The sequence below is a fragment of the Ammospiza caudacuta genome, chromosome 11 (genome assembly GCF_027887145.1).
Source record: "Ammospiza caudacuta isolate bAmmCau1 chromosome 11, bAmmCau1.pri, whole genome shotgun sequence".
Taxonomy (NCBI): domain Eukaryota; kingdom Metazoa; phylum Chordata; class Aves; order Passeriformes; family Passerellidae; genus Ammospiza; species Ammospiza caudacuta.
Genome location: NC_080603.1, coordinates 3,532,617 through 3,557,635, shown reverse-complemented (window position 1 = coordinate 3,557,635; position 25,019 = coordinate 3,532,617). Strand labels below are relative to the sequence as shown.

The 25,019-nt window shown below is 46.8% G+C and overlaps 1 protein-coding gene across 1 annotated transcript; it reads left to right on the top strand.

Moving 5' to 3' along the window:
* The first annotated feature begins 2,295 nt into the window (after window positions 1–2,295).
* Window positions 2,296–23,864, top strand: KLHL6 (kelch like family member 6). Its single transcript, XM_058812361.1, has 7 exons — window positions 2,296–2,557; window positions 7,132–7,297; window positions 12,970–13,419; window positions 15,522–15,759; window positions 19,118–19,320; window positions 20,378–20,591; window positions 22,899–23,864. The coding sequence occupies exons 1-7, from the start codon at window positions 2,298–2,300 to the stop codon at window positions 23,198–23,200; spliced, it is 1,833 nt and encodes a 610-aa protein (XP_058668344.1). The 5' UTR covers window positions 2,296–2,297; the 3' UTR covers window positions 23,201–23,864.
* The last annotated feature ends 1,155 nt before the right edge of the window (window positions 23,865–25,019 follow it).

Sequence of the window (25,019 nt, the reverse complement as noted above, 5' to 3'; positions counted from 1 at the left end):
ACATTTGCAGAGACTCATGTCCCAAAGAATGAAACTAGTTACTACGTTTGCAGAGACCCCCTGAGGAAACGGGTCTCTGAATACAAGGCAGCCCAATGTGGAGCACAGAGGGCACAGATTTTCATTTTTCCCAAGTAACCATCATTAAATTGTCTTTATCTCAACCCATGAGTCCTCCCTTTTGTCCTCTCAGTTCTCTCCCTGCTCCCACTGGTGGGGAGCAAGCTGCCTGGGGCTGGGCTGCTGGCTGGGGTTAAACCACAACACCATGGCAACACAATATAGGAGAGGAGGTCCTTGTCAAGAAAAAAAATAAATTAGGGGTTAAAAATACACCATATGGGTGAGTAATGGCACAGAAGGAGACAGACTGTGGGTAATGATCACTGCCACTAATAGTCAACAGTTCCTTGAGCTGCTGAGGTCCTTCCTGCAGTGCAGTTACTGACAATACCACAGCCATCGACCTAGTTACTGCAGGGTTTCCGTTCCCAGCATTCACACCAACACTGACTGACTTCAATTTCACAATTATTCATGCTTTGCTTAAAGCCTCAGCAACTGGAATCAAGTGATCTCTGTGGAATCTCAGCTTTTGCTTTAATGGGTAAGCTCAATGTGAAACCTCTCACCGTTAGAGAAAAGCCTGATAAGATGAATTCCCAAAGGTCAGAAGTTGTGGTGATAAACAAGGAGAACCTAGCCCAAGATAGGGTTAAAGCATTGTGATTTTTAAAGCACACCTAGTACTTTTGAGGGGATACCTTAATTTTCTTGTTGTATTCCTACAGGAGTATATGGGAAAGAAAGGGCTGGCTTTAGAAAAGGAAGCATTCATTAGCAAAATTCAGCACAAAAGGCAGCAGGAATACATTTAAATCAGCTGGGAAAGGAAAAAGCCAAAGGGCTGCAGAGACTATACAAAATGAAGAAAACCCCATTACAAGGAGGTACAGGAAAGCAGGCAGGATATTTTTTGCTTTCCTTCCTCTTCATCTTCCAATCAGACTCTCTCAGACACTGCTTTCACCTCCTTCTGGAAGGAGGGGAAGCCAAGTTTCCCATAATACTGTGAGCTCAGCTTTACAAGCTGCGGACAAAAGAGGAAACCAAACACACAGTAAGAACCTGTGGATTGGCTAAACAAGGATTCCTAGAAGTAATTATCACAAAGACAAGGTTGGTTAGCACTCAAGCTACCAAGGTGAGGACTGGTCCTACATTCCTCTCAGGGGGAGACAGAGGTGTGCTTTTCTACTTCCCAGTGTGAGAGTTTCCTAAGCAAGCCAGGGATTTGCCCGGTTACTCTCAGTAGGCTGTGTTGCTTATTAATTCAGCTTGGGTCAGGTTCTCATGTAGGTGATGTCCAAGTAGATCTGGCCCACCCTTAGGTGACAGTGAAACCTGCAGCACTGTGCTCTGGGTGCTGCTGTCATGCTGCAGGCTCAGCCCAGGGCTGCCCTGCAGTGTCCCCACTGCCAGATGTGCAGCCTTGGTCCCACCACGTGTCTGTCCTGGGGACAAGTCAGATGCAGCTGTGCATCAGGCTGTGCCCACCAGTGAGGATGGTGGGGATGAGGTGGGTGCACTGCTCCCCAGGCTCTCTCCCTGAGCTGTCACTGCTAGTCAGAGCTGATGGCAGGGCATGGACCACATCCCTGTGCCCAGCAGTGCAGCCTGAAGACTGCCAGCTGTGAGATCTTTGATGCTGGTCCATGTCCTTGAGAGTTGTGCCTGTTTAGCCCTAAAGAAAAGCCATGCAATGGCTAACAAGTCATGAGGGACAGAAACATGCACTTGGAGGGCATATTTCTGAATATGCAAGCATATTACTAAAAACCAAACCCAAACCCCAAACCAGCTCAGTTAATACCCACATATCTGGAAAAAGAAATATAAAATATTTTGCTTTTTCCCTTATTAGCCCATTCCACCAGGAGTTCTTGATAAGCATGTGCTGCATCTATCAATACAACCAGCAGATAACAGCGAGGCACTGGCTTGAGGGTGGTAAGCAGGCTGTCCCTGTCACTTGTAATCTTCTCACATCCAGAGGCATCTTAAGGCCTTTCTAAACACGCTGATACTGCCTGAAAATCACTGAAAAAACCCACCCTTTGTTTGTGTTAACAGGATGAGAAAGTGCAAGGCTTCCTGTTATGTGTGTGTGACAGCTACAGATAAGCAGAGACCTCTGGACAGGAAATCCGCCCAACTTCTGCAGTGTGATTTGCCCAAAGCTGAGGAGCTCTTTTTAGATCGAAGCACCAACAGAATGAGACGGGGCTGGCCAGAAAATGGGGGACACGCTGGAGAAGAGCTCTGAGGAGCCCGAGATCTCTTTGAACAATGAGTGCTCCCCGAAAATGGGGGAGCTGGTGGAAGTGTCGAGCGGTGAGAAGGTGAAGTTTGACGACACAGGTCTCTCTCTGGTGCTCCAGAATGGCCTGGAGAACCTTCGCCTTGAAAATTCCCTCACAGACGTCATCCTGTGCGTGGACAGCCGGGAGTTCTCCTGCCACCGAGTGGTCCTTGCTGCAGCAAGCAATTATTTCAGGTAAGGCTTGTAACCAACAAACCCAATACACTTATTGTGCTTCTTAGACTTGAGCTGTAGGTCTCCAAGGAGCGCAAACTGGGCGTTAAAGTGTGAAAATTCACAGTGAGCCTCTAATTCCTTACGTCTTCCAGCTTTTTTAAAGTTGGAGATTTAAATAAGGCAGGTGCCAAGCTGTAGATTTGCTGGAGTTCTGATACGAGCACTCAAAAAGTCTGCTGGAGGCACGCAAAGGAAGACAGAACACTGGCAGACAAGTGCATGAGAAAAGGGTGCTGTAACCAAGTATCTTTAGCCACTTGTCTTGTCCCTTTGGGACCTGGGCAAAGAGGAATTCAGATAGCAGGGTATTTTTATTGAAACAGGAGTGGGTTTCTGGAACTTGCTAATTTTTCCTGTTACCATTCCAGGGTAAAAATATATATTCATTAAATTTTTGAGGAGGAAAGAGAAGGAATTTTCCATCTGTAAATCAGTTGTAATGTGAAATATCTCCTTGAAAGCAATTTTGCCACTTTACTGTCTCCTTTTGGTCTGCTTGAATTTTTCATTCTTTCAATACAATAGATATTCTATCTGAGACTACTGGCCAACAAGAATAAATTTTAAACACACAGAGGAACTTGGTATCAGTTTTAGCACAGATTTTCCATTATCATTTAGACAATATCATTTAGATCATCACATTTGCATGGCTGGGATTTTTTTCTTTCTTTTTTTTACCACTAAAGTGGTCAGATGACTGAACAGATACAGAGGAAACACGAGAAAAAAGGACCTGTGACCACTTGTGACATGAGCAGAAAGCTAATTTTAATGGAGTCTGGTAAGCTTTGCTGGTAGTGCCAGAACAGTTCTGCTTTTCTAACCTAGAATAGAGATTGTGTCTGTGAATATTTGGAGACAGGTATTATTTCTACAGAGAGACTACATTTATTGCATCTGAGAAAATATACAGCTAAAAGCAGAGATGCCCAAATATTTCTTACCAGCATTGTGTGCACAATGGATAGCAGATGCACAAATTAAAATCAAAATTATCATAATGATACTTTGACAAAAAAACCCATTTTCACTATAAGTAAAGGTGCTGCAATCAGAAGGACTTCCCAGTTAAAACGAGGTAAGATAGTTTTATGAGAGCAGCTGTTGGCCAGCTTTCCACTGAGCTTTTCCTGAGCTACAGCCTGGCCCTTGGAAGGAGGGGGGACACTTGGCTGGAGGTCATCCCACCCCAAGGCAGCTGCACATGTGTGCAGGGTCTGCCCCTCTGGGTGCTTCTGTTTGGCTTGGCTTCCCACAGAGCTGAGATTTATTGCATCTCACTGTCTGCCAGTGCCTCTTGTCATGACTCTTTGGGTTAGTTTCAATCACATTTGGAACAGGATGGAAATCTCAAACGTGAAGTTCCCATGAGTTTGATGGAAGTCTGCAGCTGGGAGAGGAGAGATGCTGGGCTGGCACCCTCAGTGCAGGGTAACAGGCAGCACACAGTGCCCAGAACAACCACACTGCCCTGGGCACAGCCAGCACACAGCTGAGCTCCCAGGAGGGACCCTGAAGTGTGTGAGAGGAATAAGGAGGGAGAATGGAGGGCTCAGGAAGGGGAAGCTGAGGTTACTGTGAGGAGGGAAAGAAGGATGCAAGTCTGCAGGGAACTGAGCTTCGCTGGTTCTGCTGCTCACCAGGAGCCTTCATTCATCTTGCCATAACTCTCTGGGAGCTGCATGGCCCCAGAGAAAGAAGGAATTCTTAAATCCCACTGCTCCTGTGAGCACTTTCCATGCTAGGACAGCACCTCCAACAGCCATGCACAGGAGCAAAGCAAAGGGACCCAGTGACTCATGGGCTTCACTCCCCTGCATGTTACACAACCCCTTCCTGAGGCTGGTGCCACAGTGTGGGCAACCCACAGCAGCTGACTGGAGCACTTAAACAGAGCTAACCCCTTCTAGGCCTTCTTCAGCACTGCTGCAGAGCAGATAGGCTGATTCTTGTGATGTCCTGCACCCACAGACATAAAAACATTAACTCTCCATTTGCCTCTGTGATGACAGCAAAGCAGAGAAGAGAAACACCAGCTAAGGTGGAACAGTAGCTCTTTAATCCTGCACTGCCCAAGAGTAGTGGGAGAATGGGGCTGGGAGAGGTTGAAGCCATTTTCCAGAGCATCCTCGAGCTCCAGCATGGTTGTTTGAAGTCAGGTTCATAATTCCAAACACAAGCATTCCAGTGTGGTAGAGTGCTTAAAAAGTGCTTAATGAAACTGAAACCCATCATTTATTTTACTAAATTAGAAAAAACTTAGATTTTTTTCTAAAATGACCCATTTTTGGGTATCTAAATTTGGTACTGGGCACTCAATTCAGATGTGCATTTCTTAGAATACCCGTTGGTTTAAAGGTGCAGCTTAGAATTACACAGGGACAAGAACCAGGGAAACATACAATGGAATTAGTAACCACATCTGAAGGATTTGGAGCCTCCTGAGGGTAAGTTCAGAAAGATTCAGAGGCAGCATTTTAACCCGCAAGAGAGAAGCTCAGCCTGATCAGCCTGGGTGGTGTCAGGTGTTCCCCCTGCCAGCACACAGGGTGGGAATGACAACGTCTCCACTTGAGCAGAAGGAAGGGCACAGCAGTCAGCTCTCCTGTGCAGCACTGCCCAGTTCAGCCCTGCCACGATCTAGAGCACAGAACTGGTGGGAGAGCACCGTGCTTTAGAGGTGTGATTTCTGCAGCTCACGTTACATCAGTCCACACCCTACGAAATTGGGAGTGGATGGCAGCTCTAAGCCAATTACAAAGATCAGGAGACAGATAGGCCAAAGCACTTTGACCAGAGCCCTGTGCACAGCCACCAGAATGCTGAGGTGGTTTCTGAGCAGCCTTGCACAAGTGTCACCCTGGGTATCTCTGACTGACCCCAGCAAACACTCTGGTCTGTGGGACAGAAGTGAGACTCTCACCTGCCCGACAGGGATGGGTCAAGACAAGTCTGGAGTCACCAGCTTAAGAGATGAAAGGAAGAAGAGCAGACACCACCTGCGCCCTCCATGGGCCTGGTTCTCGTTCAGATGAAACATCCGGCACCCGTCAATCCCGCACGACCGAAAGAGCTCCGCTGTGCCAGCCTCCCCTCCGTGCTGAAACCCATTCCCAGGGAGAAGTGGGAACTCAGGGCTGCTGCTTTCAGATGGCCCCTGCCCACACATCCCTTGATAGTGCCAGAGGGAGAGAAGCTAAATGGATCCCAGTCTTGTGGTCACCGAAGTCAAGGAGCCCTTGTCTAAGTGCCTTAGAAATATTCTGATTTCAGTAGTGGCAGAAGCAAAAATCTCTAATGAGCTGAGATGAGTGAAAGGAAAAATGAGAATTTTGGCTGAACAACTTTTCTGACAAGTAACTTCTCTGCCCAATTTTCCTGCTCAAAAGTTAGGCCTCTCTATCCAGAGGCAGTTTTGCACACTGAGGTAACCAAGACCTTGCTATAAAATTTCTGCTGAGGAAAGGAACAGGTAGTTCTTAGAGCAAGTAGCAGCTGGTATCTTCCATCCATTTGCCATTCATTGTGCCTAAATGCTTTGCAATAAAATCTGTTTATGTCTTGGTTCCAGTAAGATATGTCAATCAGACAGCTTAATTCAGGCACTTCTTTTACAAGAAAAGCATGGCCCAAGACTTGGGACCTCTAGCCATTTCCCAGGTTGCATTGTCCTGTCAACATTGTGTATGACTAATAAAGAAGGGCTTGGAATGCAGGGTAAAGAGTGCTTCTAATTACACTTTAGATCTGCACATGTTTTTCACCAATGCAGTTACAAGTGGACTCATGTAATTCTGATCTGTTGAGACAGATTCCAAATGATGTGACATCTCGTTCTCTGAATGCAGCAAACAAGAAGGGGCTGATTGAAATCCTAAGTAAAAGCAAAAAGCATTGGAAGAAATACTTAAATCTATGAATTGAATATGCAGAGGAAGATGTGTTTGTCTTGCAGCTGTCACAATGTAAAATGGTTTAAAATAGAGAATTTCTGATTTATACCCCACATGAAATATTTGCCTAGTGCCAAGGTATGTCTGGTGGTCACCTTTCAGCTGCAGTATTATCCACCAAAGAAGAGTTGCTATCTACATCTATGAAATCACTGCACTTCGTGCCTAACAGTAGCTCCAGTTCATGCAAATTCAATTGCTTCTCTAGCCAAGAGGTACAAACTCTAGAATCCCAAAATTTAGCAGAAGAAAAGTTGGACTCTAAATGAGAAGAAAATCCATTATCCATTCTCCCCTGGCCCCCCACTGGTATTAAAGCCTTTTGCTGCCATGGAGCCCCAGGTTTGCTGTAGGGGACAGCACAGAGGAATCCATCATGTGTCTAGGCCTTATCAAACTCATGAGTACAGAGGTAGAAGAGCAACAAAGACATTTTCTTGTTTCTTTTTAACAGCAGTAATTGCATAAAATATGAAGCAATCAGAGTATTCTGTGTTGAAATCTAAATAGCCCAATGTTTTCAGAATGCCTCATCCTAACAGGAATGCAGTAAAAGATAAATGCCTTTCTTTCCAGGGCCATGTTCTGCAATGACTTAAGAGAGAAATATGAGGAGAAGATCATACTAAAAGGAGTTGATGCAGAAACCATGAATATACTCCTGGACTACACTTACACCAGCAAGATGCTCATCACAAAGCAAAATGTACAGAAGGTCTTGGAAGCTGCCAGCCTCTTTCAGGTACAGAGAACTCAGCTGCACTGACCCAGTCTCTCTGTTCTGGCAACACCACATCTTACCCTGGTTAGCACACTGCAAACTTCTCTGATTTCATGGGTTCTGGAAGTATTTTGCTTCATATTTACTTACATTACGGTAAAAAATAGCAGTGGCAGCCACGTACAGGAATTTTGCTGTGCTGAGTGCCATGCAAACAGGAAAACAGCCTGGCTGTGCCTTCAAGAGCTGCTCCCATGTGCTGCCTGCCTGGCAGTGCCTTTGAAATATTCCCTTTGAAAATATAAAAGTGTCAGGTCAGTCAGAAGGGTTAGGGGCAGCAGCTGGCATGGCTGGCCAGAGCAGGAAGTTGCTTTGCCTCTCTGTCTCCCCTGCCTTGAGATGGAGACTTGCCAGCCAAAGTTAGCATCCTCCTTTGTAGAACTCGTGATGTAAAGGGTTTTAGTCGTGGCCTGGGACCTGTGGGAGGCCAGAGCTGGGCAGTGTTACTCAGCCTTTGGTCCACGAGGTATTCACGTGTCCTGTAAATCACCTGTGAGGTCTACCAAATTGCAGTGTTTGCTACCATGCTGCAAATTGCTAACAAATTGTAAGCAACACAACCTGCCAAGTGCCAATGTGTGTGTGTGTCCATTCCTCTCATTTGGGAAGGCAAGGAACACCCAACTCTGTGATCATCGTGGTTCATGAGGGAATTCAGATTCTTGAATCTTACATGGAAATTTTGCTCTGCAGTTCTGGAACTCTGCTTTCTGGAATACAAGTCCTGTGAGGAACTTCTTAGGGAGCTGGGGGTGCTCGGTTAGGAGAAAAGGAGGACGCTATTAAAACAGGACCTTATTAAAAAGGAGGACCCAAACAGGGTACCCTCAGGGGGTACCCTATTGCTCTCTTTAACTCCCTGACAGGAGGCTGTAGCCAGGTGGGGATCAGGCTCTTTTCCCAGCTAAATTATTGCAGTAGTGATATTCCAATGAAAATTATCTCCTTTTCTCTAGAAACTGTTTTTGAAAAAGTTTTATGTAATTATGCCTTTCTTTATTCCCTTCTAGTAAGTTTTGACCAAATGCAGTCAAAACTGACAGTAGGAAGAGGTGGAGGGCTGTTTGGAGAGCAGGCATCCCTGCCACGGTGGGATAAGCAGGTGAAGGGTTTGGAACAGCTGAACAGCTAAGCCTCACCCTCAAGCGAACCAGACAAATTTTTTCCACCTAAAGCACAGTTGCAACATGAGTTCAATAGTCACCTCCTCTGTCTGGGCTGGTGGCTGCCCAGCCACTGCACTTGCAAGGTTGGTGCCCACCCTGGATCCTGCCCAGCAGCCTCTGCCACCCACACTGCCCGCAGAGCTGCTCATCCTTTCACCCTGGGAAGGGTCAGGATCCCAGCTGCTTCCCAGGCCATGGCAGGGAGCCCTGCTTCCCTCACCAGAACTCAGCAACCACCTCCAGACCTGCCTACACTGCTCCTGCCCCCCAGGGACCTCTGTATTACCCATTCCCTGAGCAGGGTTTGGGTGAGGGACCACATCATCTGTGCTGGTGGAAGCAGAGAAATGGTGAGAGGGAAGCAGGCTTCTGAGCAGATGGAAAAGAAACTATTGTCACCAAAGGCTGTAATGCCCACTGCCATGGAATTGCCAAGGGTTGTGATGCCCACTGCCATGGAATTGCCAAGGGCTGTGATGCCCACTGCCATGGAAATGCCAGGTACAATGGGAACAGTGGAGGATGCCCCGAGCTGCCCCCTCTGAGCAGAGCAGGGCAGCTCTGCCCTCAGGCCATGGCTGAAGCACCACCAGCCTTGATAGCCTGACTGACCCCAAAGCACCCCTCATCCCTGGTTAATCCACTTTACATTCTAGGAGAAATAGGGCTCCAATATCTGACAGCCATCCTGAGGCCCTGGGCAGGGCAGAGCCAGGGCGCCGGCTGCAGGCCACGATGGACAGGAGGGCACCGTTTGCTACCAAAGGCCTTCGCAGCTCCGGTGGGAGAGGGGCCGGCGGGCTCAGATCGCCTCCATTCCCCAGGAGCAGCCCTGCAGGGCGCTGTGCCCCTCAGCCGGCTCTGGCCGGGTCAGATCGCCTCCATTCCCCAGGAGCAGCCCTGCAGGGCGCTGTGCCCCTCAGCCGGCTCTGGCCGGGTCAGATCGCCTCCATTCCCCAGGAGCAGCCCTGCAGGGCGCTGTGCCCCTCAGCCGGCTCTGGCCGGGTCAGATCGCCTCTATTCCCCCCAGGAGCGGCCCTGCAGGGCGCTGTGCCCCTCAGCCGGCTCTGGCCGGGTCAGATCGCCTCCATTCCCCCAGGAGCGGCCCTGCAGGGGTCTGTGCCCCTCAGCCGGCTCTGGCCGGGGCTCAGATCGCCTCCATTCCCCCAGGAGCGGCCCTGCAGGGGTCTGTGCCCCTCAGCCGGCTCTGGCCGGGGCTCAGATCGCCTCCATTCCCCAGGAGCAGCCCGGCAGGGCGCTGTGCCCCTCAGCTGGCTCTGGCAGGCTCAGATCGCCTCCATTCCCCAGGAGCAGCCCGGCAGGGCGCTGTGCCCCTCAGCTGGCTCTGGCAGGCTCAGATCGCCTCCATTCCCCGAGGAACACCCCTGAGGAGGGCTGTGCCCCTCGGCTGGCTCTGGCAGGCTCAGATCGCCTCCATTCCCCCCGGGAGAAGCCCTGCAGGGCGCTGTGCCCCTCTGCTCTGGCCAGGGTCCCTCGGGGCGCAGGTGTCACCGCTGAGCCGGGACAGGACTGCCCCTGCAGCCACAGCCGAGGGTCACCAGCTGCAGGGTGCAGGATCCGGCCCCACAGTGTGCTGCATGCAGAGAGGGATTGTGAATGAGAGACCTTTCAGTCCTCAATCTCTTCCCTTTCTGGGGGCTCTAGCTGGAGGCAGGGCTGCTGGCACTGCTTACACTCCACCATTGAATCGAAAACAAGCCAAGACTTATATGGGGAGAGCAAATTTTGCTAGTCAGAGTGAAAGCCAACTGGAGGCCAAGTAAGCGTATGGGATGTCTCTAGCAAGTGAGAACCTGGATTCAAATGGGTATTAGGAGAAGGACTAACTTATTGAAGAAACTGTTCTCAGGGAACAGGGCTTTTAAAGTGCCTGGATTGGCATTAGGAGGGGTGCCCACAGTGGACAAACAGAAAATTCAGAGCTCTGCAAGAATAATCAGAGCAGATGGAGCAGAAGCTCAGGGTTGTCTTCCTTCTGATGCTCTCTTGAGTCAGCCACCTGCTCTCCTGGGACTGACTGACATATGCCAGCAAGTTTTGGGGGAGTTTTGGGGGGAATTTAGTGTCTAAATGAAGGCAGTGGTGGGGAGTCAGTGCAGCACAGAGATGAGGAGCAGAACCAGGGAAAGTCCTGCCTTGATTCGCTCCCAAGCAGCGCAGGCTCTCCGGTGGAGCCCTCAGCAGGGCTGTTTCTCACACCCACACCTCGCAGTTCTGCATTTGCCTGGCCACAAACAGCCCCGCAGTGAGGGAGTGGGGCCTGCTGGCCGTGAGAGCACCGTGCACCTCCCTTCACCTCCTCAGCACCGCTCTTAACGAGCCATGTATAAATAATTAGAGAACTCTACCGAGGTTTGCTGCAGGCTGTGAGAACGTTGTTTCGGGGTCTATTCCCAGACTCACAGATGACTCGATGAATGACCTTGGCAAATGCTAGGTGTGGGGTTTTATGTGTCTCATTACTGACAACTTTGAATGCTTATGCTTAATAAGCTTAATAAGGCTGATGCTTAACCTGCCTCAGGTCTGAAGCCTACCTGGTGGCAAAGTCCCTTCAGATCCTCAAGGAAATGTCCTGGTGAGTTCAAAGTGCTTGCCTCGTGCTAGCCCTGAGAGCAAGCAAGGGGAATGTGGCAGGTGCCGTGGTGCCACTGAGCTGTGCCACCATGCCACCATGGGCCACAGATAGATTTTTATCACAATTAATGTCAGTGGTGGCCACACATTCTGAGACCTCGCATAGCCTTGTTCATCAGTCAGTTGCATTTCTCTAAACTTTTGACCACATCTGAATGTAAAACAGGAACCAGGCAGTCTGTACACAGTGTCTGCGATCGCTCAGCTCTGATAAACAGTCTAAATATGTCAACACGACACCGTCGAGTCTGGAAGATTCTACCCTAATTACTGAAACAAATCTACATACTACAGTGTTTAAAAATGTTTCGCTTCCTCTTTGCCCCTCAATTACTATTGCACAACCTTCCCCAGTGAGAAAACATGAGTTAAAATGGTTTACTTGCTGACACTGGACGGAAAAACAACACAAAAAGCACAGATGGAAATGCACAGCATTAGCTCTGACCCATCAACCAACCAGTCTCAAACCAACTCTAGCTAATGAAAAGTATTACTACAAATTAAGATTGTACTTTCCAATATATTTGTGACTTTTTTATTAACACCTATAAATTCACCACCTCCTACTTCAGAAGTATCTTTCAGAAAGAAATACATGATTTAAGTATTCTGCACAATGCCACAAATTTTGTGTGAGGGGAGACACTGAATGATTGCAGAAAGCTGTAAAGTTTGGTTCTTTTTTTTTGTTAATTTAAATCAACATGAATAAAATATAAACCCTTTCCAATATTTTCCTGGAATTCAAAATTGACAGCTTTGATTTCTTTGCACAGCATGATTGCATTGTTCAGTGGCAGTATTTGTACCTGAAATTACAGAGGTGATGGGAAATCCATTAGGATGAAGCACTGTAACTGATCAGTTCTACCCAAAACTGGTTCTTAATTCCTGAATAATCATCAGCAATCCAGCTCAGATCACAGTTTTTAGGAATACCCTGTAGGCATCTGTGGCCTAGAATATGTGCATTTGGGACCTTGGGTGGGGTTATTTTGCCAAGTAAATTTATGACAGTGTTGTGATGCCTTATTGAATGCAAACATAGACAGTTCTCTGATTAAGGAGACTCTGTGTGTAAAATGCATATCAATATTTTTTTCAGCCAGTGGTGATGACAAAGGTCACTAGATCCTCTGAAGGCCTCCCCCACAACAGATTCTTGCCAGAAAGTCCTGTCTGTTAGGAATCTCAAAAGAATTGCTGATGGTCAATCTCTTCCTGCCACTCACCTCAGGCTAGGACTGCTGCCCATTCCTTCTGGGGCAGCACACTCCAAACCTCCCAGACCTCAGCACTCGTTTCCCACTGCTCTTATAAGATGCATTTGGAGTTTGGATGGCGGGAGCATAAATGCAGACAGTGGAGCCACCTTCATTCTAAACCCAGGCTCTGTTCTGGCTGGTCTGAGCTGGCATGCAAGATGAAGCAGGGGAAGCAAATTGGATGCCTGGGGTCCTTATTTGTGCTTTGTAACTCCATGATTGCCAGTGCTTGGAGATCTCATGGAGGAAAAGGGAATAGTAGGAAACCCTTTTGTGAAACAAAGAAAATTCATGACTGTCACAGGTCTTCTGCATTCTGCAAGAGGGGAAAGGAACAATTGGATGCATAGGGAATAAAAGCAGTGGAAGGGAGAAATTCTTATTTCAGACTGCAGATCTTGGGAGATACCTGTGCTCAGATGATCCAATTTTTGTCTCCCCCAGCTCTTTGCTGTATTGGGCATGGCTGGTTGCTCCATAGCTCCCCTGTGACAGTTTTCATTAACCCTTCTGTGCTTATAGAAGCTTTTTGTGCCCACAGTTCCTGCGCATGGTAGATGCTTGTGCCAATTTTCTCACCGAAGCCCTGCAGCCGGAGAACTGCGTTGGCATCCTGAGGCTGGCCGATGCCCACGCCCTGCACAGCCTCAAGCAGCAGGTACAGAACTACATCATCCAGAACTTCACCCAGGTCCTGAACTACGAGGAGTTCCTGGAGCTGCCAGCAGACATCCTGTGCAGCACGCTGAAGAGCGATGAGCTCTGCGTCACGGAGGAGGCGCAGGTGTTCGAAACCGTGATGAGCTGGGTGCGTTACAAGGAGTCTGAGCGGTTTTCCCTCCTGCCCTGCGTGCTGGAGAACGTCCGGCTGCCCCTCTTGGACCCTTGGTACTTTGTAGAGACTGTTGAAGCTGATCAACTCATTAGACAGTGTCCAGATGTCTTTCCTTTGCTCCAAGAAGCAAGAATGTACCATCTGTCAGGCAATGAGGTGAGTAAAACAGGAAGGTATTAGCCACTCTTTGTAAATGTCTCATGCTTCAGCTCAAAAATTGATTTGAAAGGAGCAGTGCCATGGGGCAGAAAAAGGTAATCACACTGAATTTCCACTAACTGGCGCTACTGAAAAGTCAAAATGGGCCTCAGAATTTATCCTGCTGTCTGAGACAATTCAGAAGATTTTGATGGGTTGTTTGTTTTAAATCAAAGTGCACAGCTTCCTTTTTATGAACACCTGAGCTTGACCCCTCAGACACACTCTTGCTAAATGAAGACCCCAGGTAGCTTCCCTAGTAAAAAGGCAAATGGTGCTAGCCCTGACACCTCACCCTCTCAGTTATTACTTCAAGCCTAAGAAAAGGGGAATAATTTCCCCACCAAACCATGCCACAATCTGTAATGACTCTTTCAAATGTGAATATGTAACATCTTCCCCTGTTACCTATGGGGAAAATGTTTCATAAAGGAAATATTCTCCCTCCTGTGAAGAAGACAGTGTCTTTGCAGAGGAGAGGACTGCCCATCTGCCATTTGCAGAGGTCCCTGCACCCAAAGAGACACATTAATCCTGACACCCAGTCGAGTCCTGTCCTGCCTGCTCAGTGCAGGCTGTGGTGGATCTCAGGTTCTTCCATTGCCTTTGGAAAGCTGGATATCAGTCACATCTCCTTGGCCAAGATATGGGGGAGAGGGGAGAGCAGCCAAGAGGTCAGATTGCACAACAGGAGTGAGGAAACGTGTCCCTCCTCAGTGGAGTCACAGGAGGGCAGGAGGGCGTTGTGGGCCCATCGCTCAGGCGGCTGTGTCACCTGTGTCACCTGTGTCACAGGGCAGGGGGACAGCCCAAGCACTCCTTGTGCTGGTGACTGTGTGAGACCCTGCTCGGCGAGCTGGGGCAGTGCCGGCCAGTCCGAGGGAGCTCCCTGAGCAAGCCCGTCCCACTGAGCAGCGCTGTCAGGTGCATGCGGGCAGATGAAGGAGTGTTGCCCCGGGCTGCACACCATTAATTACACCCATCTTCAAAGGCACAGCCGCAGGAGGCTGCCTGCCAGCTGCCCTCCCCGGGGCTGACGCCTGGCGATGGTGGCAGGCAGGTTCAAACACAGTCCTGGAAGCTGGTAAGTTCCGGGACTCACATTCTGTAAAGATGTGCAATTCATTTTCTGGACATGGTCAAAATGCAAGATTCGTGTCTGTGTAGATAATATCTTCTAATATGGATAAATGAGACCGATTTATAGAAACATGGTAAAAGCAGAAAGAGAGGTAGAACTTTAAGCAAGTTGCCTCCTGACGCACACTTAACCTGTGGGTCTTGTTTGCAAGCATTTCCTCCAAGGAGGACACAAGTTTCCAAGCACCCCTTGCATTCTTTGCTCCTGGTGAACATTACCTGGCAAGTGAACTTCTCCAGTGTCCCTGAAACAAAGACCTGGCCAACAAACTGAGCCAACAAGCAGTAAATTAGAGCTAAGCACATTTCAGAGCCTGGTGCTGGCTTTAAATAAGCCTTCTAATTTTGGCTTGAGGTAAGAGCTTATGCACAAAGAAACAAATAAAAATAACCCCTCCACAGCTGAGAATTGTTATTGTTCTGACACTAACATATCTCTTCAGGACAAACAATGAGAGCACTTATTTTCTGCTAGCACTAACTGCACTCTTGCTCTCTCTGAGCTCCCCAAGGCATACACAGAACTTGGGGCCCCCCTACCCTGCCATCACTCTGTCAACCCAAATAAAACCTGTCCTTTTCAGCACCTGATGTGCACCCAGCCTTGTCACTACTGCTCACCTGCATAGCTCTTGGTGCCAACCTGGTAATTCCTAAAAGGAAAGGATCCTAGTAGGTAGGCAAAAGCATGTAAGTTCAGAGTTGGAAAAATCCTGCTGAAAGAAGGACACAGCAACCTCTACTGAATGCTTCTAGGATGCTTTTCAGGCTTTCAGCTTAGAAAGCATTGGCTGATTGGTTCAGTTGATGTAAGCCTGCTGTGATTTGAAAAACAGGTAATCAAAGAAAAGGTCACTGGGCCTTTCTGTAATTGTAGGTATAAGTGCCCTGTGTACTCACTCTGTCTCACTTGCATTTAGATCATTACAGAAAGGACCAAGCCCAGGATGCACGAGTTCCAGTCTGAGGTGTTTATGATCATAGGGGGCTGTACAAAAGATGAGAAGTTTGTAGCAGAAGTGACTTGCCTGGATCCTTTGAGGAGAAGCCGTCTGGAAGTAGCAAAATTACCAATCACAGAGCAGGAGCCAGAGAATGAGAATAAAAAATGGGTGGAGTTTGCATGCATAACTCTGAAAAATGAAGTCTACATATCAGGTAAGGAACAAGACATTGACTGGGAGTGCAAGAGGGGAGCAAAGTGTTCTCATGATTATTTTCAGCTTTTATCAAGACCATGCTTGAGGCAGTTTTAGAAAAATTAAGCACTGCAGGTATTTTAATGTTTTGGCTTTGGACGTGCTCCAGAGAGCACTGGATGTGTAAGGACACTGCCTAGCTCTGATTTGAGCACAGGATTCCTTCTCAAACAACACTGATCTATATGCATAGGTACATGTGGGCAGCACCCTAAACTGTGACAAGGTCACAGGAGGGTTCTTGGGAACAGTTTACCAAACATGAAATGACAAATCACTTCAGCATCTCCTCGTGACGAGTTCATTTGAAGCTCCACATGCATTAGCAAAATCCTGCCAGAATCTGAGTCATTCTGCAAAAGTCAGTCAAGAACCTGCAGGGAACTGTCACTGATGTTTGGCTGCCCCCTGAAAGCTGCCATCACAGAGGACTCTAGACCTGCCCACCCACAGTTATTAACTTGGCAGTATAAACTGTCAAAGCCAGATGAAATCCCATGTTCCAGACACCCAGGGTGGGTCTGGACAACTCATGTGCTGGTCACCGTCCCAAGAGCTTCAGGAGATGTATTTAACTTCCCACACAAATACAATTGAGCTCCACACAGGGGTCTGATCCCAGAGCTACAGAGATTTTACTCTGACAATCAAAATGTTAAAATCAAGCTTGTTAGCCAGTTTGACATCTGCTTTTGATGGCCTGTCAAAAACCAAATTGGATGATCTTGTTCTGCTTCCAGAGGAAAAGTGACAGCAAGCTTTTCATCACTGTGGCATTACAGGCCATGATACAGAGCAGGGCATTCATAGGTAGAATACTTCCTTTCTGCAAAACTGCCCACCAGATTCTATACTCCATCAAAACAGAAGAGTAGAAAGGAGGAGAGTAGGCCAAAGTGTGAATGCTTTTCTTAAGTGTGAATAGTGGTCCACTGCCTTTATTCAAATATCTTCCATTGCATTCTTTCTTTTGGGAATCCACATTTTTTTGATACTTCATTCCAATTTAACATTTATTAAAGCTTTATCCTGAGATAAGAAATAGATTATTGTTTCCATAACTGCAAATAAAGAAGGTTTTCCTTTCAGTCCACCATAGAGAGTTTCTGGCATTAGCACCCCTGTTAAAAGGTAGCTGTACAGAAGAACCTAAGTCAAACATTCCAGCTAGGGAATATTCCCCTCACCTTCACACCCTTGAGTTGAGAGGTCTTTTTTCCATTTGTCTTCAATTTGTAGCTCTTTCCTCCTTCTCAAGGCTTACTGCATTCTTTTATTCCTGACATCTTTTCCAATGTCTCTTCTCCACTTTTATTTTATGTTCTATCCAGGCTACCTCCAGGCCAGGCTAACACATTCCCTGCTGTGGTGAGTCTAAGCTGGCTTTCTCTTTCCTTCCATTCTCACACCTTCTCTTCTTGCTTCTCTGCTTACTTTTATATCTCTGAGTCCCTCTCTCCATTCCCTTATTGCCTTTCACCTTTTTGCCCTTTGCACACAAATAAAAGGCTGAGTTCACCAAAGCCATTAGCACGTTTTTCTCAGCTAAACCAATTATTAGTGTCTCAATCCTGATTAAACAGCTGCTTCCTCCTGCATGTCCTTCTACTTTTGTTTTCTTTCTTTAGCTCCTCTAATTTGCTTCTACTCTAACTTGACTTTCATTTTTCCTAACTTCATCTCCCCTTCCATGTGCTCATTTCCCTCCATATCTTGATACAGTCTGGAGTCTTCCTGCTCCTTTAGCATCTCAAAAATAGGAAAGTCCTTTGCACAAGATTATGACTACTGTTAGATCATGATTTCCCCAAAACAGTTTCAGTGCTTTGACTGGATGGCCTGAAACACTACATTTGCAGCATAACTAAAAATGACATGAATTATCATTCACCATTCTGATGCTTTTACTAATTCAGGTACAATTTCTCTTCAAATTAGAAAGAATTGTTGTCCAGAGGTAAAAAAGAAACAAAAGAAACCTCCAAAAATCTCTCCCTGTCCCCTGATATGCAGCAAATTCACCCACTGGTCCAGCTCAAGTTACCACATGAGTTTCAGCCTGTGGAGGAAAGCACAAGCTCAAGTCAAAGGGAAATTTCGAGGGAGAGTAAAGGGAACACCTGCAGTCTCTCAGCCCCATTGTAGCCATGAATGCTGCATTCAGCCCCTTTGGCCGCTTCAGCTATTTGAGTGCAAATAAAATTCACCACATACATGTGAAAAATACTGGGACAAAAGCATTACAAACGACTCTTTCTAGCATGCTAATTATCTCCCATTCAATCTGCTGTTTGGCCCAGAGATAGGCTCCATCAGTTTGCAGTGATCTGTCTGCACTACAGAATACCAATGAAGGCAGACATTTTCTCAATGCAATATGAATTCTCTTTTCAGTATATTCACCAGTGAAGCAAATGTTTAATCAGGTTGCAGATGATGGAATAAGCTACTCAGTCTGTAAATGTGGTTTCAGGCTTAACTAGATCTGTTTGTATTACAGTTACACCAGAAACTGTAGGCAAACAACAGCTCCTGTTTAGAACACTGCTCTCTGCTTTAGCACAAGCAAAGATCCACTTGCAGGTCAGCTCTAGAATGAGTTTGCAGGGTCCAGTTTTGATCTTCAAGCTATAAATATGAAGCTTACCCAAGTCTGTAGAGAAAGAGACCAGAAGGAGAGGCACAAAAATGAGATCCCAGCCATATGGTCCCAGGGTTGAATAGTAAAACTTGCAAGTCCTGCAGGACTATTGTTGGTAGGAGTTCAGTCAGGTCTTTTGCTTTATGATGCAAACCACAGGGCTGGCTGGATCTTCCCTGCACAACCTGGCAGTTTTCCAGTGCATGCCTGTCTTCAAGGGATTTGGCACTACCAGCTGCAGCATCCTCCACTAGCTTACTTAAATCACCTTTGTTTGTTTGTCCCTTTGCAGCAGTTCTGCAAAGCCCTGGTGTTCACAAAAAATCTCCTGCATGTTGCCTTGCTGTGTGGTTGGTCATGCACTAAGTATTGAAATGACAGTGGTTGTGGTCTGGTAAAGTGAGGAACAGTGATTTATCTTCACTGAATATTTGGCTGCAGAAATTGTTCAGTTTCCTTCACTATTAAGTAAACTTATAATTTCTTATAACTTATTTATTAAACTTATAAATTTCTAAATGCAGAAATTTTCTTCTGTTGTAACAGGACCACTTAACAATCAGTAACAAGGATTTACTTTCCATTGTGAGAGAACCCACTTAATTTTAAGCCTGCTGGAGTTTTGAAGTAAATACAAGCTGTGCAATCATATTTACACATGTCATGTACATTACAGGTGGCAAAGAAACAAAGCATGATGTCTGGAAATACAATGCCTCCATCAACAAATGGATACAAATTGAGTATCTCAACATTGGGCGCTGGAGACATAAAATGGCAGTGTTGGGTGGCAAAGTCTATGTCATTGGGGGCTTTGATGGCATGCAGAGAATCAACAGCATGGAAGCATATGATCCCTTTCATAACTGCTGGTCAGAGGTAAGAGGCTGCATCACATAACATTTTAATTATTTGGAATGTTTTATTCAGAAAATCTTAGGGCTTGGATTCATCAAAATGATCTTGTATCATTCTTTTAAGTATTTCTGGTCTTTTTCTATAGAAATGCATATCCTTTAGAAGGTAAAAATCCCTGGACTGCCAGCCAGTCATTTCCTGTGGGACATCTAATGCCTAACTTTCCAATTTTTAGTTGGCTTTTAAAGCTAGTAGTCCATAAATCAAGGAGTAAGAATATAGTATGCATGAGCCAGAGCACAGGCTGAAAACTACTGCTCTGACACATTTAACATGTATACAAAATGTGTCTATCAAGCTGTGCCTTATATATAGTATGGGTTATACATTAAAGTGAAAGCACATGTTTGAAGGTAAACAAGATTAAACCCACCCCTCCCCCCCAGTTCTACTCACTGTACTTCAAATAATGAGAGGAGAGAATTAGGCAACTAATTAATCCATGACAGTAATGAGATTAGGCATAATAACAGCAGATACAGCCCATTGTCTCTGGATTATACAAAGCAATGTGGGTGACTCTAACAATCACAGCTGCAAGTAGCAAGATCAGTACAAACAAATTTCTTGTGCTTTTTTGCAATGCATGGAAGCATGTAAAGGAGATTTTTGGCATTTCTGATATTTCCTACCTTTTGAATTATTGATAAAGTAATTTTAATTTCAGCATTTGAACATAGCATATTTTTATTAAGGGTTTTTGCAGTCTTAAGAAAATGTAAAAATGGAAAAGAAACATCTTTTCCATTATCCTTAGAAACATCATCTTCTGAACCCTGCTTAAAAAGGGACGCCTGACTTAAAATTCCGCAGGCTCCCTCCCCATGCTAGAAACTTAAACTACATTGATTTCTTGAGGTTCCTGAAGTTTGGAAGGAATGGGGTTAGCCATACAGTCTGTTGGCTCTGCTTCATGAGAGATTTGTTTGTTTCAGTTCAGCTGTTAAAAAGCGAATGCTCCCCACGGGCATCAGTCTGACTGCTCCCCATGGTTGCTAATGATTCTCTTTGGTGCCAGGCTGCTCCCCTGATGGTGAATGTGAGCTCCTTTGCAGCAGCCAGCTACAAGAAGAAGCTGTATGTGATCGGGGGCGGCCCCAACGGGAAGCTGGCCACGGACAAGACGCAGTGCTACGACCCGGCCACCAACGCCTGGAGCCTCAGGGCTGCCATGCCCGTGGAGGCCAAGTGCATCAACGCTGCCAGCTTCAGGGACCACATCTACGTGGTGGGTAAGTGCAGCACCATGGCTCTCCTTGGCTGCACCCAGCAGGGCCTGCTCCTGTGCTTCTGCGAGTTTCACCCACATGGAGTGTCATCACATGGCTCTTCCCGGTGAGATTAGTGAGGGGTGGGGATCCAGGATGTTCACAAACAGCAGGCAAAGGTCACCAAGTCAAAACTCCTATCTTGGAAAGCTGGAGCTAGCCCAGACAGCTTAAAGCCAGCCAGAGATGTGTTCATAGTGGCAAGGGCACGATCTCATGGCTACACCATGTCCTCTCTCCTCTCCAGGGGCATTACACAACCCACCACATACAGGTTTTATGCAGGGATAAAAGTACTAGGAGCAGGTCAGAGGAGCAGAGCCACTGAGACCCAAAGACCCAGAGCCCTTCACTAGATTGCACTTGGGGTTAATTCAGTCAATCACCAGAAATGGAAGAAAAAATGGAAGAACAAGAGTTTGATGGTTGAGTTGAACTCTGGGGGGAGGAGAAAGCCTGCACACATCTCCAGGTGGTACTGGGAAAACCAAAAGAAAAGAAGAACATTTGTTTCCAAAACAGGAGCTCTGAAAAGTTTCCCCTCCCTCTCTCAGCCTTGTTGCAGGTAATTCCAATGTAATCAATATGGTGCTGATAGCTGGCTTAGAGCTGGAGTATTCACCAAATAATTAATGGTGCTCTGGAGGGAGATTTATAATCTGCATGTGTGTGCACATACACACACACACACCCCTTTTGTGTACAAATATATCTCGTGCTTGTCCTCAGCACTGGAGCTGACCTCACCCTGTTTGCACAGGATGACAGAGAAGGCACATGACTTATGGGCTAGCTGACATAACTCCTGATAAAATGGACATGATACTCCAGTCACATTCATTCAGCATCTTTCAGACAGCAACACCCACTAGTAAATCTCTTGTTTATCTATCTGAGAAACAAATCTACTCTAATTGGATAGGAATCAGCCCCATCTGAAGTTTAAAAGATAAAAGAGCATTTGGTAACTGCATCCAAAGCAATCAAATGACCCAGACTGATGAATTACCAGCTGCCAGGTGAATCACCACAACTAACAATGTCTGTTTTCAGTTGCAATTACCTCACCTTTGAATGACTTGATCACCCCTCAGGTGCTGCACTAGTATTGTCAAACTCAGCATCTGTTATAAGTACCACACGTAAATGCTCACTTTGCCAGCAGGGAGGGTGCCAGGCATTGCTGCCCTCATCAATAAGACCAAGGTTCAAGGTTTCCCTATCCAGAAGGACAGTGCCAGACTCTTTTCAGAGGTGGCCAGGGACAGGACAAGGAACAATGACCATAACTACAACATAAGAAGTTCCACCTCAGCCTGAGGAAAGACTTCTTTGTGTTGAGGGTTGCAGAGCACTGGAACAGCTGCCCAGTGAGGCTGTGGAGTCTCCCTCTCTGGAGACATTCCAAACCCACCTGGATGCATTCCAGTGTAACCTGCTCCAGGAGACCCTGCCTTGGCAGAGGGGTTGGACTGGGTAATCTCCAGAGGTCTCTTCCAACCCTAACAATTCTGAGATTCTGTACAGCTAATACAGAAAACCCATTCAGTGCCTGCAATTTTCAGAGTAAGAACCATTTAGCTGCTGGTAATCTCAGGAGGGAATATATTTTCATAGCCTTTCATGAGAATTGAGGTATTGACCATATTTTCAAGAAAAAAGGACACTGCAAGATTGAAAAGGCGCACTAAGAACCTTTACTAGGAATCATTAATAACTTCAGTTTTGGGAAACACAGAGAAACTGAAGGTCACTCTCTGTTTAACAAACCCATAGAAAGATTATTGATTCAGTGTGACGAACTCTAAACAAGGAAGGGTTTTTGAAAGCAGCCAGTTCCAGGAAGAAGGAGGATTAATGGATGGAGGAATGAGTGGGAAAATCCTGTTCCCATTTCTAGCAGTGATGGTTTACCACAGCTGGTCCTCGATGATCTAAGGACTTTTAAACAAAATAGCATTTTCCTGAAGCTGTGTCCTTAGCTGGAGCAGCAGGTATGAGGAAGATCTGTCGTTAGGTGCTCTGTGGTCACACTGAAGGATCACAGCAGTTTGTTCTGGCCCTAAATTCCACAGCCTTATCAACAATAAGTAGCCTTCTGCAGATCAGGCTTTCAAAACAATAAAGTATCCTGTGACCTTGTTTTTTCTTGACTTTGGGGCACAAACCATTCTTACAAATGTCAGGAACAGAGTCTTGTTGAAGTGGATGGTTGAATTAAAATCCCTTCCAGGAATGGCCAGTGCAAACCAATGTCCATTTCCTTCGCAGGTGGGGCAATGAAGGCTCTGTACTCCTACAGCCCCCGGGAGGACACATGGTGCCTGGTGACTCAGTTCAGCCACGAGAGAGCCAGCTGTGGCATCTCTCCCTGCAACAACAAGCTGTTCATCACCGGCGGCCGGGATGAAAAGAACGAAGTCATCGCAACCGTGCTCTGCTGGGACCCTGAAACTCAGAAGCTGACAGAGGAGTGTGTCCTGCCGCGGGGGGTGTCTCACCACGGCAGCGTTACCCTCAGGAAGTCCTACACGCCCGTCCGTAAGGTCGTGCCCGGGGCAGTTTCTGTCTGAGCCGCAGGAGCTCTGTCCTGCACGGACTGCAGTGAGCACGGCTTTGAGCTGGGGACCAATGACGGAACAGCACCGCAGCCCCTCTGGGGTGTCTGTATATATGCTCAGTCCTTGTGTTTGTACATTAGGTCCTTAAGTTATCTTCATTCCTTCCCTCCACAGAAAAACAAAGGGACCAGCTGTAGTTTACTCCTGCCGGCACAATACCTCGAATCAGGCAAAGAAATGTAGGTGGGAAATTTACTTCCCAGCTATATCTACCCTGCAATGTGCTTGAACTGGCTCAGTCTGGTCCCAGAGTTTGGTCACCTATTTATTGTGTTAAGTTGGATTTGCAATACCTACTAGTGAAAAAAGAGAAGTTGCTTTTGGAATTAAATATTTGTAACTTTGGTAGGTCATAACGTTGTGTCTTCCAAAGCTGTGCTTTTTTTCTCCCAGTGTTTGGCACATTAGAGTAAGTTTGAACCAGTTTGTTTGTTTGTTTGTTTGAAGATACTTTGTTGGTTTTTCTGCATGACCAAACCAAATCCATCTCAGTTTGCAAACCTTGCTGTCATTTCCAAGAAAGCGACTGCACAGGCTGCAAATGTAAATGAACGCTAATTTTTTCCCACGGAACATTCACTGCGGCTGTTTTCTAAATAAAGCAGGCCAAACCGAAGTTTCCCTTTCCTTTGCTGTGTGCGGGGTGCCTGTTGTGCCTGGAAGGTTTTCCCCTCCATTGCTGTGCCCAGGCGGGCCGCAGAGCGGCTCCATCCCTGTCCCCATCCCCACAGGGTGGCACTGCGCTCCCAGCGTTCTCCGCACGGCTTGTGGCTTCCTGCAGCGCAGCCGGACCGAACGGTGTGCGGGGGAGAAAAACAGCTCCAGGTACTGTTCCCAGCCTGCTGCATGCCACCGTCACATGCTGCACCAGAGGGGGAAAATCTTCAACGGGCAGGAGGGCCCGAGTCTCAAATCCCGGCATCTGGGTCAGTTGTAGGGAAAGAAAAACAAACATGGAAGAGGTCACGCCCGGGACGCCCTGGGACACTCTTGGCCAAGGACTGGGAACATATTCCCGTGCCTCCTCCCCTGCCTAGTTGCTGGAAAGAGCCAACTCGCTATTAAATCAAGACAGAAAATACACTGCAAAACAAATCTCTCCAAGCAGAGAGCAGTGACTCCTTCCAGCCTTCCCTCCCTCTCTGTAATGTCTCCTTTTGCCTTATACAGTATTAAAGATAATATTTCTGTCATGTTAGGCTGGGGAAAAACCACGGGTTCCTGGATTTGAGCACACTAATGCCAGAGTGCTCAATGGTGTGGCAGGGCCTGCAGACAGTCCTGGTGCAGGCTGGGTCAGCCCTCCAACAGGTCTGTGTCTTTCCCTCAGAAAGACTTCAAGAAATCCTATTTCTTCTGCAATTTGCCCCATGCCTTGAACTCATCTCTGTAATTTCACAATCCCCACACTTTCTCACTCTAATTTTCCCACAGGCCTTCCATTTTCAACTACTTTTTAATTGCTTCCCTTCTTTCTTTACGTTCCTGTCATTCTGCAGGGCCAGCACTTCTCACAGTTCCATGCTGGCCCCCACTCTCTCATCCCACTCTGCTTTTCAGAGGGCAGGAAGAAGGACCCTCCAGACAGAGTGTTTTATTTCAAAAGGTTTTTGTGAAGAGCAGTTACCACCTCTGCCTTGGTTGGTAGCACTGGCTGGTCTAGAGGGACAGGGAGGGTGGATGAATGGGGGGAGTCTCCCTTTCCTCTTTAGGAGCTGCATTTTGTATCTTTACCTGTCGGGAAAACTAATTATAGCAGCTGTTAATCTGA